The 16,125-nt window shown below is 54.4% G+C and overlaps 3 protein-coding genes across 3 annotated transcripts; 1 reads left to right on the forward strand and 2 right to left on the reverse strand.

Moving 5' to 3' along the window:
• Positions 1–6,293: 6,293 nt before the first annotated feature.
• On the forward strand, positions 6,294–8,744 carry MAM_05818 (Dual specificity phosphatase, catalytic domain protein; the record flags this gene model as incomplete). The annotated part of the gene is made up of 1 exon (XM_040824616.1): positions 6,294–8,744. The coding sequence occupies one exon, from the start codon at positions 6,294–6,296 to the stop codon at positions 8,742–8,744; it is 2,451 nt and encodes an 816-aa protein (XP_040677298.1).
• Positions 8,745–9,999: 1,255 nt separating this feature from the next.
• On the reverse strand, positions 10,000–11,422 carry MAM_05819 (UDP-Glc/Gal endoplasmic reticulum nucleotide sugar transporter; the record flags this gene model as incomplete). Its single annotated transcript, XM_040824617.1, has 3 exons — positions 10,000–10,232; positions 10,331–11,124; positions 11,193–11,422. 3 exons carry the CDS (start codon positions 11,420–11,422, stop codon positions 10,000–10,002), a joined length of 1,257 nt encoding a protein of 418 aa, XP_040677299.1.
• A 1,634-nt stretch (positions 11,423–13,056) lies between these two features.
• Positions 13,057–14,331, reverse strand: MAM_05820 (KH domain RNA-binding protein; the record flags this gene model as incomplete). The annotated part of the gene is made up of 3 exons (XM_040824618.1): positions 13,057–13,194; positions 13,298–13,869; positions 13,932–14,331. 3 exons carry the CDS (start codon positions 14,329–14,331, stop codon positions 13,057–13,059), a joined length of 1,110 nt encoding a protein of 369 aa, XP_040677300.1.
• Between the last annotated feature and the right edge of the window lie 1,794 nt (positions 14,332–16,125).

Here is a 16,125-nt window from a genome sequence, read left to right on the forward strand (position 1 = left end):
TGCGATACCTCGCCAAGGCGACTAAGTCGGCGCAGCGTTTCGCGCTCAAAATCATCAATTGCACGTAGGAGGAACCCATCGAATTCGGAAGAGTAATTAACTCAATCGGAGGCGGCTCCAATTACTCACTCTGTCAGCCTCATCTCCACAGTACGGCAGGTTGGTTGATACAACGAGTTTTAGTCGCAAAATGACGAGTACATAATTAAGCCGCCAGGGTTTGAAACAAGTGCCTTGCATGCGGCGCAGAGCGTTGAGCCTGTGCTGGGAAATTCCGAGATGTCTTTGTCATTGCTGGTGCATATTTACGAGCACTCGGTAGTTGAGAAGCGCGATTCGGCACTGTAATCAAATTAAAGTGGACATATTCGCACTCGAATTGCGTCCGTCGCATTCGACGATATACGTTGTCGTCGACCTTGTCCTTGTGTTGCCCAAAATGATAAGCTCATCGCTGATTTGGGACCTGAAACACGACACCACGTTGGTATTGTACATGTGCTTCGTTGTTCAAAACAAAGCCGTCCGTCCTGCAAGATGTCGCAGTTGCATGAGCGAGCGCCACCAGCACGGAGTATGCGCACCGGGTTATCGGAAGATTGCAAAGGCCAGCTTCGGGTACACTGCAAAGTTAACCGTAAGCGCATGCCGAGGAGGGCTCAAACGCAACTTGCCGGGGACTGTAACGGTGCCGGATGTGCTGTCCAAACGTGCCATCGTCAGCAAACGAGCGGTCTGCTGGTCGACACAAGAACATGTATAAAACACCGTACCTAGTGTGACGGCAACGAACGCATGTAGTCACTTCCAAGAAACAGGCTCTTGGTGCTGCCTTCGACAGGCCGTAAATTCAGAAGTCAAGCCCGGGGTAGCAAGTTTCGCATTGGCATGGACGAGGAAAGTGTTGCGCGTCTTGGCATTGCCGTCAACACAGAGTACGCGGCGACGGATGACAGCGCACAATACATGTCAACAAAACTCCCAATACATACCATACGTAAAAGTAGTAGTTGGCTCGATCAGAGTCGATTGTCTCAGATCCAAAAATGACATCAGGTTGGGGTGCAAGCGCGAGTCACTCACAGGTTAGCATTGCCCAAGTAACTTTGTTGGGCCCAAGCGTCGCTCGTGGAGTCGTGGTACGATGTCCATGACCATCTGCTTCGTATCCCCACAAAGGCAAAGCTCAAGACGACGACACTATCAGCCATGTGCGGTAGTGAGAAAATACGCCGACGGGTAGTTATTGTGCAAGTCTCGGCGCGTGATGCTTACACGAGGTCCTAAGTTCTAACCAAATGGCGGATTGACTGGTCAGACTCAGTTGGCGAGGCCGAAGCCCACGTCACGTGACATTTTCATCAACACGGTGCGCATCATCTGAACGCCTGGAACTCGCGCTGCAAGGTTCGTCCAAGTCATGTTACGATGAGCTATTTGGGAGGGTGAGATCCCCGCGGCTTGTTGCATATACATGCAAAATAAGCAGTGTTGGTAAGTCGATATTGGACGGGATGTCCATGGAGTTGGGAGCCAGGTGCGGAGTATTCGGATCTCGCTGGCTGATGATGCTCGATATGTACTTGATGTATAAGTACATAATATATTCAACAGTAGCGATCGGCGGGGATGTGTTTGCCAATGTCGACGACAGGGAGCAAAACCGAAGCGAAAGCAAGAGCAAGAGCAAGAGCAAGAGCAAGAGCAGGAGCAGGAGCAGGAGCAGGAGCAGGAGCAGGAGCAGGAGCAGGAGCAGGAGTAAAAGCAACAGGCTAGGCTATTGGCGCGCATGCGCTTGGTGCAACGCTCGCAAGTCGTCTGCTGCTACGGCTACTCCGTACTACCGAACGAAACGGTCCGTACGTCTGGAGCGTGACGCCAATGTGTCAGTACGCGATGCCATTTCCGTGGCACTTGCTGGTAATGAGACGGGTCCCGCACTCCCGCCGAGGTCACGGACACGACGTCAAACGAAAAGGAGACGGATGATGGGAATGATTTGGGCGCCAATTTGCGCGCGCAAGCAGGCTGGTGTTGGTGGTGTGTGGTAGTCCGTACATAACTACATGTTATGGTGCGGATAAGGATAAGGGATGATGCATTGTCGCCATTTCGAGAGCAGGGTGGTGCACCGGTGACGCTCGTTGGCGGGGGTCTCGTCTCGATGAGGCCTTTGCGCCTTTTGAAGTCTCCAGTGTCCGCACGCGACTACGGAGTACGTATTGTACGCGGTACTTTTCAAGTACGGAGAGCTTGATTCGGAGTAACTGCCTACTTAAGTACTTAAAAGAAGTAGGTACTTAAGGTACCACCTACCTTAGGTAAAGTACCTACTACCGAGAACGTTTCTACTGAAGCACTTAGGTACCAAGGTCCCGAGGCACCACTACGTAGTGCTGCTAGTAGTACTCCGTAATATAAGAGTCCCCAGGATAAGTACGGAGTGCAAGTACAGGGTCCAGGGTCCGGGATGGCACGGAGTACTTGGATGCTCTGGCGGGTTCGACAGAGGAAATCCACAGCCTTGGGATCATGCCCAGTGACTGCGCTCGAGGAAATCGAAAATGCAATGCATCTGATGCTCAAAGACTGGTTTCCCCATGTGTTGTAGCAAAGCCGGGCTCAAGATTGCACTCATCATGATCTGATGGCGGCGGATGGCGGGAGCCACCCATGTCGGCCCTCTGGACTCAGGAGTCAAGACGCTGGACATGACATGAACGGAGCCGTTGTCTTGACTAAGACGGACCAGTTGACCAGTTGACCACCAGGGCACTCGTGACTCGACCTTGGACACGTTCTGCCCCGTGAATGGCGGATGCGACAAGGCTCGCAGTGAAGCAACTCGAGAGCACCTGACATGATGTCTCTCAGACTCTCCCTCTCGGCCCTCTGGCCCCTCTGCAAGCGCTGAGTGGGTGGGTGGGTGGGTGGTCTGTCTTCTTCTCGACGGGCGCTTATTAACCTCAACTTGGGATGTACTATTTCTGTTTCCCACCGTCCGGATGGAGCTGTCAGATGCATGCATGCGTTTCCTGCTGCAGCGAGTAGGTGGCCTGGGACCGTAGATAAGAATTAGACGGTACAAACACATACATGCATGCATACGTACGGAGTAGTAAGTAGTACTGGACATGCTGCTCCGTACTTGGTCCTGCGATGCGAGTACACAAATAGAATCACGGGAGATGGCCAGCGGCTGACTGACGCCGTCGTGTTGCCAAATCCGGTGCCCAGTGACGCACCCCCTTGGAGATGATGCCATCACCACTGCGGTCGGCCGGGGGTTAAAGACCCGTTGACATGGGCCGTAATTTCTTTCCGAGGCTCTTGTTCCTAACCTTGTCGGCAGGCCTTGGGCTTGGGGCCAGCCAGCAAGGACAGCACCGCCGATGCTGCTGAAAATCTGGTCCCCGAGAAAAAGTGTTACCCAGGAGGGAACCTGGGCATGCTGAAGCATCGTGGTGCCGACCCAATGAGATGCCGTTTTGTTCATGGAGCACTCCGTACTCCGTACTCTGTACACCACACAATATATTAAAGTTCCGGACGCTGTGTCCTCCGTACGGAGTAGACCTGGTCAGATCCGAGGTGCATCAAACCAATCTCAGCTTTGAGCATCTACGGCGAGCATGTACCGAGTACGGAATACTAGTAGCATGCATGTCCATGTCCATGCCAGAGGTTTTACTCGGCACTACCAACGAACAAACAGACGACGGCCCGCGAGAGCAGTCTACCGGGACATCTTCGCCAGTCCACCTGCGACGCGCCCCATGACCACATACGTCGTGGGTGGGAGAGAAGATTTTCTCTCTCGTGGAGCACCGGGCAGCAATACCGAATATATGATGCAGCAATCAATGCTGCTTCAACTCGGCGGCGCCACCCAACACCGCAAGTGACGGTGCGTCTTTCTGCACATCACCATCCGCCGCGGGGCTCAGACTGAAATCCCTTTGTAGTGCTCCGTACGTACTCCGTACTCCATACCCAAATTTGGCTCTCCGACAGGTGATTGGCCAGTCCTTGCCGCCAGGCTTGCTGCGTGTGGCTATATTTAGATGTAATTAACTACCTAACCTGGCGAGGCTTCAAATTCGCACCGCCTTCCCTGCTCCACTCATAATGGAGCGGAGCCCAAGCCAGCCAACACCTTGTGGCATGCAGACTCTGCACGCTTGCAGAGTCGGAGCAAGGGTTCGTGTGGCTGCTTTTCGAAGCATTCTTGCCGACTGGGCCATGCGTCTCACGAAGCTGACTGGGTGACGCGCTGGGTGGCTGCGCTTTCCGCCCGCTCTGCCGCCTTCTGCCAGCCACGCCCACCACGCCCTGCACGTACGCCGTGACCACCTAGGTACCTAGGTAGGGGGCAACTCCCGTACCGAGTTCCGAGTACTTGGCAAGTGCCTTGAGACGATGAGCCTGGCGGTCTGTCCGGCCGGATGGTCTGGGGTGTTGACCGGGGCAGATTGTCAGTTGATTGCCGTATTGTGCAGAAGTACTCCGTAATACCACCGGAACGTCTCGAGACAAGAGGCGATACAAGCAATTTCATCTTCTCCCAGCCCCTGCCCTAGTCCTCGCCAGTTGGGCCGTTGTTTGTCGCCTCTCCGTTGCCCAGGCGCTAGGTTGGCGGCCCCTGGCCTTAGTCGCGCCCGCCCGCAGTGCAGAGCTTGTATTTGCCCGTTTGCAACCTTGTTTGCCCGGTCGGACCCGTGACGAGTGGTCGTGCTGTACATGTTGTGTATACGTCCAAGGAGAAACTACTTAACTTAGTCGGCATGGAGTGTGTTTAGGAGCAGTGGCAGAAGCAGGAGCAGGAACCAACGCAGCAGCAGCAGCAGCAGCAGCAGCAGCAGCAAACGGTATTTGTGACAGCGGCAGCGCAGGCCTGACTCTGCTGTCTCTGTGTACTTGCACCTCGAACTGACCGTGTTTCGCGAACCGGGCCCCCGTTGGCTCAGAACTGCGGCATCCCACTGAGGTGCAGCCGAGAGTGTACTTAATGTATCCGCCGTGCATCCCCCATCCACGATTGTATAACTAGAGTGCTGACAGCAGCCGGCAGCAGGCAGCGACGGGACGAGACGACACAATGCAACACCTCGAGTGCTGAAGGTGCCAGGCGGATTCTTCTTGTATTTTGTCTTTGGCACAGTCGCTCCTGCCTGTCGGGTGCCCGGTTCTCCACCAATCCGCCAATCCGCCAATCCGCCAATCCCATCCCCCCCTCAGCCGCCTGCGCACATCGCACATCGAGTGTGAGCAGACTCACCACTCACCCAGTCAGTGCCCGCCCACCTGCACCTGCACCCCCCGCCGCCTGGCTGGCCCTGGCCCTGGCCCCGGCCCCCGTCGCCGTCGCCACCTGGTCGGTCGTCTCCCACCAGATCTGCTTCCCCGTCAACCGGTTTCTCAATTCTTGTCTGCTTCGCATTCCACCGCCTTCACCCTCTCTCTCTTCCTTTCTCAGCAACAGCCAACAGCCGCCTTGGTCACTGTCGACTCGCCCGAAGCCCGAAGCTCTCGACAAAACGGCGACACGATAGACCATGGTTTACTTGTAAACGGCTCCCCACGAAACCTGGCCTGTTGTCCAGCCGCTGGCCGCCTGCGTGCTTTCCCATCTAAGCGCTGGCCTGTCTCACCCCGAATCTGGGTCTCATTCCTTCTTCTTCCCTCCCTTCCCGCCTGCTTTGCACTCGACGACAGCGACAACGCCAAGGGCATACGTACCTTTCTGTTTTATTTACTTTTTCCTTTTCTTTTTTTCTTCGTCCCTCCGCCTTGCCCTGGGCTCCTTACTATCGACTTTGATTAATTTCCGTCCTTCTTCCGCAACGGCCCTCGCGACGACTTTCGGCTCCTCGCGCGCCTTGGCATTTCATTGCGGGAGGATCCCACGAGCCAGTCCACGGTCCTTAGCCGACCAGCCACGGCTGCCGACCTCGCGAACGTCCGTCCATTGGATTCAGCAGCGCTGTCCATCGTCGATCGAAACCTGTTCGATTTGCATCGTTCGCGAATTCGCTCCTTGATACATGAATTCATTCATTCTAATTCGCCCTCGCCCACATTCCTAATAGCCCATCCCGACCCAAGTCTGCCTATCGACATTACTCCCAATTGTCCCTTCAAATCAGGGAACTTGGTGGCACAAAGAAGACGGACTGCAGTGACGGGCACATATCTTCTAATCTCTCTCTCTCTCTCCGTCTTAATTTCTTGGTCAGTGCCTTGACAGCACAGAGGCAGTTCAGCGACAGCACCCTATTTCAAAGGCCAAAACCATGCCGTCCGCCGCGGCCAGACGTTTGTACGAAGATCAAATACCATCTTTCATGTCGGTATTTGATCTAGAAGCCGACACGATAGCCGAGGGAGAGACTGTTACACTTGTCGATACCAACATGGTCGACACGCCGTCCAAGCCATCGTGCTTTACTGACCCGTCGCAACCATCCAGCCTCGGGCAAGGAGGGCCTCCCTCAGATCCAACACACAGGCATCATGACAGCACGTCTACCCAAATGTCAGAATCAACCGAATCTTCCCCTACGACAACATTATCTACGTCCGATTCATCCCCATTGTCCGATCCTTCACCGTCATCGTCACCGGACTCGCCCATCCACTTGATACCGTTGAATGATTATCCATCCACAACGTTCGGCTGTCGCTCTGGCGCATCACAGAACAACATGCTTTGCGTCCCCGAATCCCGTGCGTTGGACCGACCCATGACATCCCCGGCCCCTAGGAGGCCGAGGAATATGAAGGGACTATCTATTCAACCGCCCTTAACTATTTCCACTTCCTCCAAATATGTTGCGACAGAGCCGTCCTCGCCCTCATTCATCAAGCCCAAGATCCCTGCCACGAAACGAAAACCCAGTCAACTTAGCTTGAAGACGGGTGCTTCCGATTTAGCCAAGAAGACGTCGCTGGAGGTGCCGGCATCTTCAGCATTACCGCCAATCTTGCAGCGTCGCGCTCTGAAGCATTCTACTTCGTCGCCTCATATATTCGCCGCCATGAAGTCTTCCACGTTTGGTCCCCCCGGGGGGATGACCTTTCCTAAAGTCCTGGAACGGAATGAGTCTGGTCTATCAGAAATGCTGCGACCCACAAAGCAAAAGTCCCTCATGGATCTTGACGATGCTATAGTCGAAGAAGACTCCCCAATCAAGACTCAGCTAGCAAGTCTCAGCGATTACAAGCCATTCCACGAGGCTGTGCATAATGAAGACCAGAAGTCACCAGGATATCCCGATGGACCCATAGCTATGTATGGCGACCGTATTTTTCTGTATCTGGAGCCTACTGCTGAAGAAGCTTCCCGGTTTGATGTGGTGATCAATGTGGCCAGGGAAGTTCGGAACCCCTTTGAAGCTGCTGAGCGGATTTCGGAGCATGCATCAACACCGGAGAATGAGAGTCCCATACCCGATACGGCGGCAACAATGGCTAGCTTCACGACGGCTTTTGAATATCAACTAACAGAAGACTCGTCGATCGATACTCCAACAACTCCGAAGGCAAACCCCTTGCATGTCCCGGAGTATATTCACATTCCTTGGGATCACAATACAGACATAGCTCCAGATCTGATGCACCTTTGCGAGACGATTGAAAACCGAGCCCAAAACGGCAAAAAGGTTCTGATTCATTGCCAACAGGGGGCCAGCCGTTCAGCAAGTTTGATCATCGCCTACGGGTTATATCAGTCCCCCGATTTGAGTGTCAATGATGCATACTACGCAGCGCAAGCCAAGAGTCGTTGGATTAGTCCGAATATGAAACTCATGTACTCACTGCAAGATTTTCATAAAGAAGTTGCCAAGAAGAAGAGGTCACCGTCTTCGTCAGCCCATAGGCCACGGACTGGACGAAGTCCGACCAAGCATCGACTGACGCTTTCCGCCGATGCGATTGATATCACTTCCAAGGAACCCCACACAGCTCCTCTGCCAGGAGAAGATATATCCTCCGAGGCAATGGATTCTGATTGCCCGAGTCGACCCCGAGGCAACTCCACACCTAGTTCACAGACAATATCGCCAGGTCCTGCATCGGCTCCATTGAGCTACTCTTGGAAAGAGCACTGTGAGGATCCCGTTCCTGAGCCGAGCCCGTCAATACCTAGCCGACCATTTGAACCAGCTCTACCCCATTTACAACCCTTGCCCGCCGTACCGACAGGGGAAGCGTTCTCTCCTCGATTTGACGCTGCCATCTTGGCAAAGCCAGATAATCTCCCACGGCGACCTAAGACTGGCTTGGGCCGACCAGAGCCCATATTCGAGAATTTAAGCCAGACATCGACGATACTCGGCCTTCGATCTTTTGACTCACATGCGGTCTTTTCGAGCTTCCCTTTGCGCAAGTTCCAAAAGCTCTCCCCAAGGAACCCGATTGACGGCACACACCTAGAACGAACGGTCACAGTAAGCAGGTCGCATCTCGACGAGACGGCATTGCTCTCACCCAGAGCCGAGGTCATGACAACGAACCCACTGCATGACGTGCATGAGGTCGCTGGCATGCGATTCGTTGAATCGCCCCCCACGCCTACAGAAGGCTTGTTCTCGCCAAGAGAGTCATCTTTCCCGTCCGACCCGTTTTCTTTCTTTGGCCGCATGATGGGTTTTAGCCGGCCGGCACAAGCAGCCGACCCTCGAAGCCCACCCACAAGGGGGGAAGCTCCGATTATTCGCTCCATTGACGAGCTGTTGCAATGAGGTATCTGATGAGGTTTCATGTGGGCACGACTGCCAGCTGCCAAAACGCATTTCGTATTGGCTGATTTGTTTGACGAAGGGGCTTTGGATACCACGCACATTGGTACATATTCATATGTTTGCTCAGCAACATTTTCTCTACCATTATCATCTGGTCGTTGTATTTTCAACGCCACTACTAGGCATATCAGCATGTTCACTGAAGCTGGTTCACAGTATGCAATACTGGTCTAGGTCTCTACATAATATGGGTTTTTTGGACATTGTTTCACAGCCCTGGAAAGATGTCCCCCACATAGCATTTGCAGGCGTTTCGTTTCTTGTGTACAACACGTCTTTTTATGCCCCGGACGAACGACACTCACATAGGGCGAGCTTCTCACATGAAGCGCGGAATTCAGAGAGCCAAATTTTGTGCTGTTGTTTTAAATGTCTAATATCGGGGTAATCCTCGGTCACATAAGGGCCTATTCTATAACCCCACGTATGTTAATTTCATGATAACAGACCGGGCACAGGGCCGGCGCAAGAGTACTTCCCTTGGACACAGAATACTAGGGGAAAAAATGAACAAGACTTGTCCTGCCTCCTTCCCACATTCTGGGAGATGGCAGGACGTTGGTGCCTGCTGCCTGTCAATCACTCGTTGTGGGATACAAAGCCTGTATCCCATCAATGGAAGCCGCATTCTCACCATGTCGGGCATGATTAGGGATGGCAGAAGCGAGAAGAGATGGGAGAGTAAGAGTCTTGGCACACCCTTTGTGTGTCGGTCAGGTTTGAAGTTTTGGGATTCGTTTTACAGCGTCGCCGATGCGTCAAAAGAGGCGGCGACGGTAGCCTAGAGATAATGAAGAAATGTCCAATATTTCCCAACATGTTCAAGACCATTTCAAATGCCTGTGACGCAGTCTACGCTCTGCAGCCTGGCTGTATCCTCCCACTTGTGCGGCACGACTGAACATGTCGTCCTGGTCTATGAGTCATCTGCTCATGAATTCCGTGCCGTGTATGTAAATTCTCTCTGCTTTGTATCCGAGCCACGCCGTGAGCTTTTTTTAAAAAAAAGAAAAAAGAGATGAGACAAGACAAAAACTCAAATATCAAAAATTAAAACAAAGCAAGCAAGCTGTCGGATGCACATGCACGCCGCGCACAGCGTTTCTTCCCCCCCCCCTGGTCTTCAACCCATCTATTCGACTCGTCGAAATGCAATACAAGCGACTGAACTGAAAGACTTGTATGATTTGCTGCACTAGAAATCCTTTTTGGCGGCGGCAGCCTTCTTCGCGGCCTCCTTGGCCATCTTCTCCTGTCTGGCGATGGCCGCTTCTACACCGATTCCGCCAAAAACGAGCCCAACGCCCAGCCACTGCATGTGCGTGAGACGATGGCCGAACGCGACGACCGACAGGATCATGGTGAACATTTTGCGGGTGACGGTTACGGTGACAAGAAGGACGGATGAGAAAGTAGACAGGGTATAGACTATAGTTTCGCAGTGAGTACAAAATGTTCCGGAAGATGCGAGCGTGCGGTACGCGGGCGGCGCACGGCAAAGAGGGGGGGGAGGGGGGAGGACCTACAGATGAAGACCTGGCCGATGGCACCGCAAGCCGCGAAGCCGAGAACGTCCTTCCAGACGGCTGGGTGGCGGCGCATAAAGTCCAGGGCGGCAGTCAATTCGCCTGCGCTACCAGCGGCGTCCATGCCGAGCCATTCGCCGACGCCCGTGGCGACGAGGTACGGGCTGGTGACGAGGTAGAGGCCGGTGACGAGGGTGCTCATCATGTTGTTGGCGCACATCATCTGAGGGCCGGTGTAGGGACGGAAAGTCTGGAAGATGTAGTCCTGGGTGCTGTTGGTAAGGCCGTCGAAGAGCAAGTTGATGCCCAGAAGGAGAAGACCCCAGACAACGTTGGCCTCTTGCGACTTGGCAGACTTTTTGCTCTTTTTCCCCGAGTGCAGGGTGAAGACGGCAACGCCTGCGGTTACGGCCGCCACAACGAGGTACTTGTAAATTGGGTATCGCTTGCGGAAGATGGTGATGTGAAGGAACATGACGGGCAGCAGCTTGCAGCTCTTGGCTAGCAAGAAGGTGATGTAGTCGATGTGTGCGAGACTGGCATATCCAAAGGGACTGGCCAGACTGCTGGTTACGGCGACAAGCGCAAGTGGCCCGAGGATGCCGCGGGATGGCATGATTGGGGGTATGGGAGAGCCCTTTGGCGTCGAGACGAGGAGGTATATAGAACCGACAGCCGCAGCGAAGAGAGACTGGATGGTGTTGAGGAATACCGGGAAGTGCCATCGCTCCGGAGCGGCCGCCGAACCGTGAGGCCTTGTCGTCAGCTTTTCCTGCAAGTAGGCCCATGTCAGGCTGTCAAGAGAGAGTTTGGTCAGCAGAGGCGCAATCTGAATGCTACTGGGCGTGTTTCGGCCACGTACAAAGAGGCATAGATGCCCGCGACGGAGATGAAGAGTTGCACCACACCAGCCTCGGGTTTCGCAGCGTCCAAGGCAGGACCAGGACCAGGACCGTTGGCGACTGTGGCATGCCCGTTAGCTGCTCTTGACTTATCTGCTCCGCCGTTCGTGTCTACCCAAGATGCCGCCTGCTTGTCGAAAAATTCGGACGACGATTCGCGTCTGACGGGGACACGTTTCGTTCGCGCCATTGCCAAGATGGACTCGGAACGCAACGCAGGACGCGCTGGAAAACGGGACCAATGAAGAGAATCAATGAAGCAACAGGGAACGAAATGGCTTCCGTGATATAAGTAGCAGGTGCAAGACAATGCAAGGCGCGAAAACATTCAAAAAAAAAAACCGCAAAGAGGAGATTTGCTGAAAGTGCTCGAAGACATATGTGATATAATCTACGGAGTATCTGTCTGAGCATTCACGTCTGGCTGGGCTGCAGCCAGACCCCACCTTCCGCAAAAGGCAAAATGCCATGTTGGCTTTATCGAAGTGATATGGAGGAAGGACCCTGGGCTGGACCTGCCGCACAAGCAGGTGCTGCCGTGGCCCGTGGGGCGTGGCGCAGGCCAAGGTCGAAAGGACTAACTAGTACGCAGTTCATGTACATAGTACTTGCTCTTGATGAACTGTTGCCGTGACATACATGGAGCCAAGTACCGGCTTCTTCCGGGAGAAACAAAGCCACATACATTCACCAGAGAGCAAGCACAAATCGTGACTAGTAATTTTTTCATCTCTTCGCGTTTGGAAAGGTATGACTACATACACTCTTGTCCGGGTGACCCGTCACCCCCAAAATACGTATCATCATCAATCATGCTGCGTGGTGTGTAGAAGCTCCCACATCACCGTGACTATATGGTGAGTCGTGGGGTCAAGATGGCGAGCAGTGTGAAGAGGCTTGTCGTTGGGGGTATTTGAGGCAAGCGATATTATAAAATCCACCACTACAACAACATGCTTCGTCCATCCCTGCGGCTGACAAGCAAGAGTTCCAGGCGGCCTTGAACAATCGGACAAAAATTTTCGTGGCATAAGTATGAAGCGAGGGATGTTGGAGGCGGGAGGATCGACCGTCATCATCAGAGACCGAGACCAGTAATGACCACCATTTACGAGCGCATCAACAAGGAAGACTATCCCCAGCCCGCGTGAACAGCTTTGGGTGCGACTTGAATGCAGTGACAAGAGTCTCAGGTGGTCTCAAACCGGTTTTTCTGTCGAGGGCGTTTGCCTGGCGCGTGTTGCTACCAGGGTGTGGAGGGAGTGTTTCGGGGCCAGACGAGGTGGAACCTCAAGACCAGAAGATCCCTCAAAGAAAAGAACGGGGAGCAAAGCGGTATGGGTAAACCGGGTGTGTGCGTTGATACAGAATTATTCGCGGACAGCGAGGCAGATGAGGAGTGTGGCGTCGAATTCAAATGAAGAAGCGGTGTCGTGAGCCCACGTCGCTCCACGGGTGGCCGTGTCGTTTGTTAAATAAAACAAATAAGGAGGATATGATGAGAGAGAATGAAGAAAAGAGCACAGCTAACAAAGTTGTAAAAAATTGCGACTGTTTTGATCAAGGGTTTTCTGTTTTTATTTTTTTTTCCCGTTCCCCCCCTAGTACTTGACTGCTGGCGATTCCGAGATCACGAGCAGCATGCGTGGCAATCCCTGATTCCTGCAGGGAATCGGAAGCTTGCGGTGAGGCAGATCTGGTTGGAGCTTCAGTAGCGTGAAGCCCTCCCAAACCCGATTCATATGTACCTCATTCACGCAAAGTGACACAGAAACAAAAGGCAGGGCGTTGCTCACAGAGCATGGGAAGGGACAAGCCAGAACTTTACTCTGACTCCTGTAGCTGACTTCGGCGCATCTTCTCTGCCTCAAGGTTCTCGTACAACAAGAACAGGGCAGACTCATTGGCCTTGGCGGTGCCCATAATGGTAAACATGCGTTCACCCGTCTCATCGTGTGGTGCCTTTTCAAAAGAAAAAAAAAGAAAACATTCACATTGTCAGCTTTCGAATACCTTGCGAGGGAGATGCTACATTTACATGCACGGCAGATGTGGGGTAGCTCACCTTGGCAATAGAAATGCGGGCTCCCGACGTCTTACGGATCTCACTGATCTTGCTGCCGGCCCGCCCGATGATGCAGCCAACCATATCTGCGGGGATGCTAATGTTCTGGGTCTGGATCTCCTCGCCATTCTCATCGTGTGTAGGGGGACCGCGACTGGCTGCGTCGGAATCAGAGCGGCGGCTGAATGGTCGGACACCACCATTGCTGAAGTCGGCTCCGTTGCCGGTGCGCATAACCCGGGGACTACCATAGTCGCCTCGGCCGCCGCCGTTGTTGTTGTAGCTGCTTCCCAGGCTGCCAGAGCCGGCCTGAGTGCGCACAACGGGGTTGTACAGAACCGTGCCGGTACCGCGTTGCCAGTCGTCGACAAGACATTTGCAAATCTCCCACACAGCCCGCTGAATACCGTCGGGCGTGCCTTGGACTTCGACAATTCGCTCCGTGGACTGGGGTAACATTTCCTTCTGCGCCACCATGCGGACGCCGGACACGTCTTGGATATGCTTGATCTTGAGCCCTTGCCTACCAATAATGGTGCCCATTTGATTGTGCGAAATGAGGAGCTTAACAGCTGTTGAACATACTATTAGTCTGACGCTGGCGCCTCTGGATATTGACAAGGGGAAAACGTACGGTGCGTGCCGTTGCTCTGGACTATTCCCCCCATGCCCATGGCTGGAGCGCCTTCGAGCAGGGCTCTGGCCACGATGGCATAGGCTCTGGAAATGGCATCGCATTCGCCGGTAATGGTGAGAACACGATCGTGAACACCCTGAACTACTTTGCTGACACCGGCCTTGACCCCAGTCTCGTCGCGGAGATCAGCAACATTCTTGCCTCCCTTGCCAATGATGACACCGGCTTCTTTGGAAGAAACGATGGCTCGCAGAGTGAGTTGCGCCTGGGCGTATTCCTCGTCCGTCTTAGGGGCGGGCTCGCCGTCGGGGCCAAGTCTGTCATCTATCTTGAGGTGATCCAAGTGGTCGGCAAGATCGTTGCCATTGGCAGACAAAACATCCTGGGGAGCAGACATGATGATGAATGCAGGGTTCGATGATGACAGTGGAACAAGTTGGGGTGAGGAGGGTGGAAGGAGAGGGCGGGGGGGTTGTTGAGATGGACAAGTCGTGCCTGTGACGGCTGACGGGGAGCTCGACAAAGGATCGGCTGGCTTGGCGAGATCTGGTGTTGTGGCTTGGTTAGCTCTTTCCATTTCTTGCAAAATGAGAATGCGACGTGACCGAATCTCAGCGTCCACAGCCGACCAAAGCTGAGCGTAGTAGTCGGAGTTTCAGCATCCGAAGCTAGGCAAGTCGAGCAGACGCGCAGCTGCAGCGAGGCCAGGTGGACAGACCAAGGACGGCGCAAAATCACCCCATGGGAGCAGGAGAACAGAAGCGACGTCGAGCCTGGAGTTTCGGGATGGCAGGTAGATGGGACGTGACAAGGGAGCGCAACAAACCTGACGACTGGAGATTCGCGGGGCGCGTGACGGGCGGCTCGACTGTGGTAGAGACAGCTGCTTTTTCCTTGCTGGGGACGTGGCGGGGTTGAAGGGTTCAATGTTGGCAGGATGGTAGATCGGCAGGTTGTGACGGGGTCGGTTGCGAGGGCTGCGGAAGCGGAGAGTGGGAGAAGCGGAGGGGCGGGATCGAGAGAAGCGGAGGGTGAAGTCGAGAGGATAGTTGAGGGTGGTGTGAGTTGAGAGGGGAGGAGGATGGCGGATGCGGGTGGAAGAAAAGAAAAGGATGGGATGGGATGGGATGGGATGGGATGGGATGAGAGTGAAGAGTTGGGAGCGGATGGAAGTTTGGATCGACGTCTCGGTTGGGGAAGGGTGAAGCGCGCAGAAGCGCAGAGGTGGTGCAGAGGTGCAGAGGTGCAGAGTGGAGCAGAGCCGAGCTGATGTCTGGTGGCAGCTGGGGCGCGCTGTCGTCCTGAGAGGGACACCGCTGGAGGAAGCAGCCACGGCCCATGCCCTAGTGCCTCAAGCGCGGGTGCTCTTTAGGAGCTCCAAGAGGCGACCCAAGTGCTCCGCCCTGAGCAGTCAAGGCCAACCTGGCACCGGGCACCTGGCACTGGGGCCCTCGAGCCCCTGCGCAATGGCCGGGCCTGGCCTGGCCGCGGAGGGGCCTGTTTGACTGCGGTCTCCCATTGCGTTGCCATTGACGGATGTTACGGCGGGCGGGAGTGGCCACGCCACTTGGTCCGTCTGGTGCTAACAAATTACTATGGTCGGGTGTACATGTCGTTCCTGGCACGAGTACGGAGTACACGGTAACTACATGTCGTCCCGACACACGACCCCGTCGCTATTCCCATTTCCTCCAGACTGCCCGCATGCAAGTGACACGCGTGACGCAGGCCAGGAAGGCAGGCTTGCCACGCCAGACCCGACTCGACATTTCTTGCACACTCGGCCTGCGCTTGCGGCGAGACAGGCCAAGGACATGCCATGATGCAGCTCCAGCGTCGCACGTTGCCCAAGGGAAACCGTTCATTCTTGTCCCGAGCAAACAATCCCCGGTTTCATGTCTGGTTGAAGCCCTCGAGTACCTAGCTATAAGTAGCTACACTACGCAAGTACCTAGGTACTTACCCAAGTAGGTACGTACCCACTCGCCTCGGTCCCCCAGCTAAAATGCTGGGGCAAGGGGTCTCTGGGGTAAGCATCAACCTATTCCTATTATTGTTGTTACTTCCAAGTTCCTCCCAGCCGCTTCGAATCTGCCGCTACAAACCTCATCTCCAGACACGTATCAAGGGAAAACGAAACCGCCTTGTTTCATCTACTTTGTACGCCGCACGTCAACCCGTCTGCCCCTCC

This window comes from Metarhizium album (assembly GCF_000804445.1).
Source record: "Metarhizium album ARSEF 1941 chromosome Unknown scaffold_16, whole genome shotgun sequence".
NCBI lineage: Eukaryota > Fungi > Ascomycota > Sordariomycetes > Hypocreales > Clavicipitaceae > Metarhizium > Metarhizium album.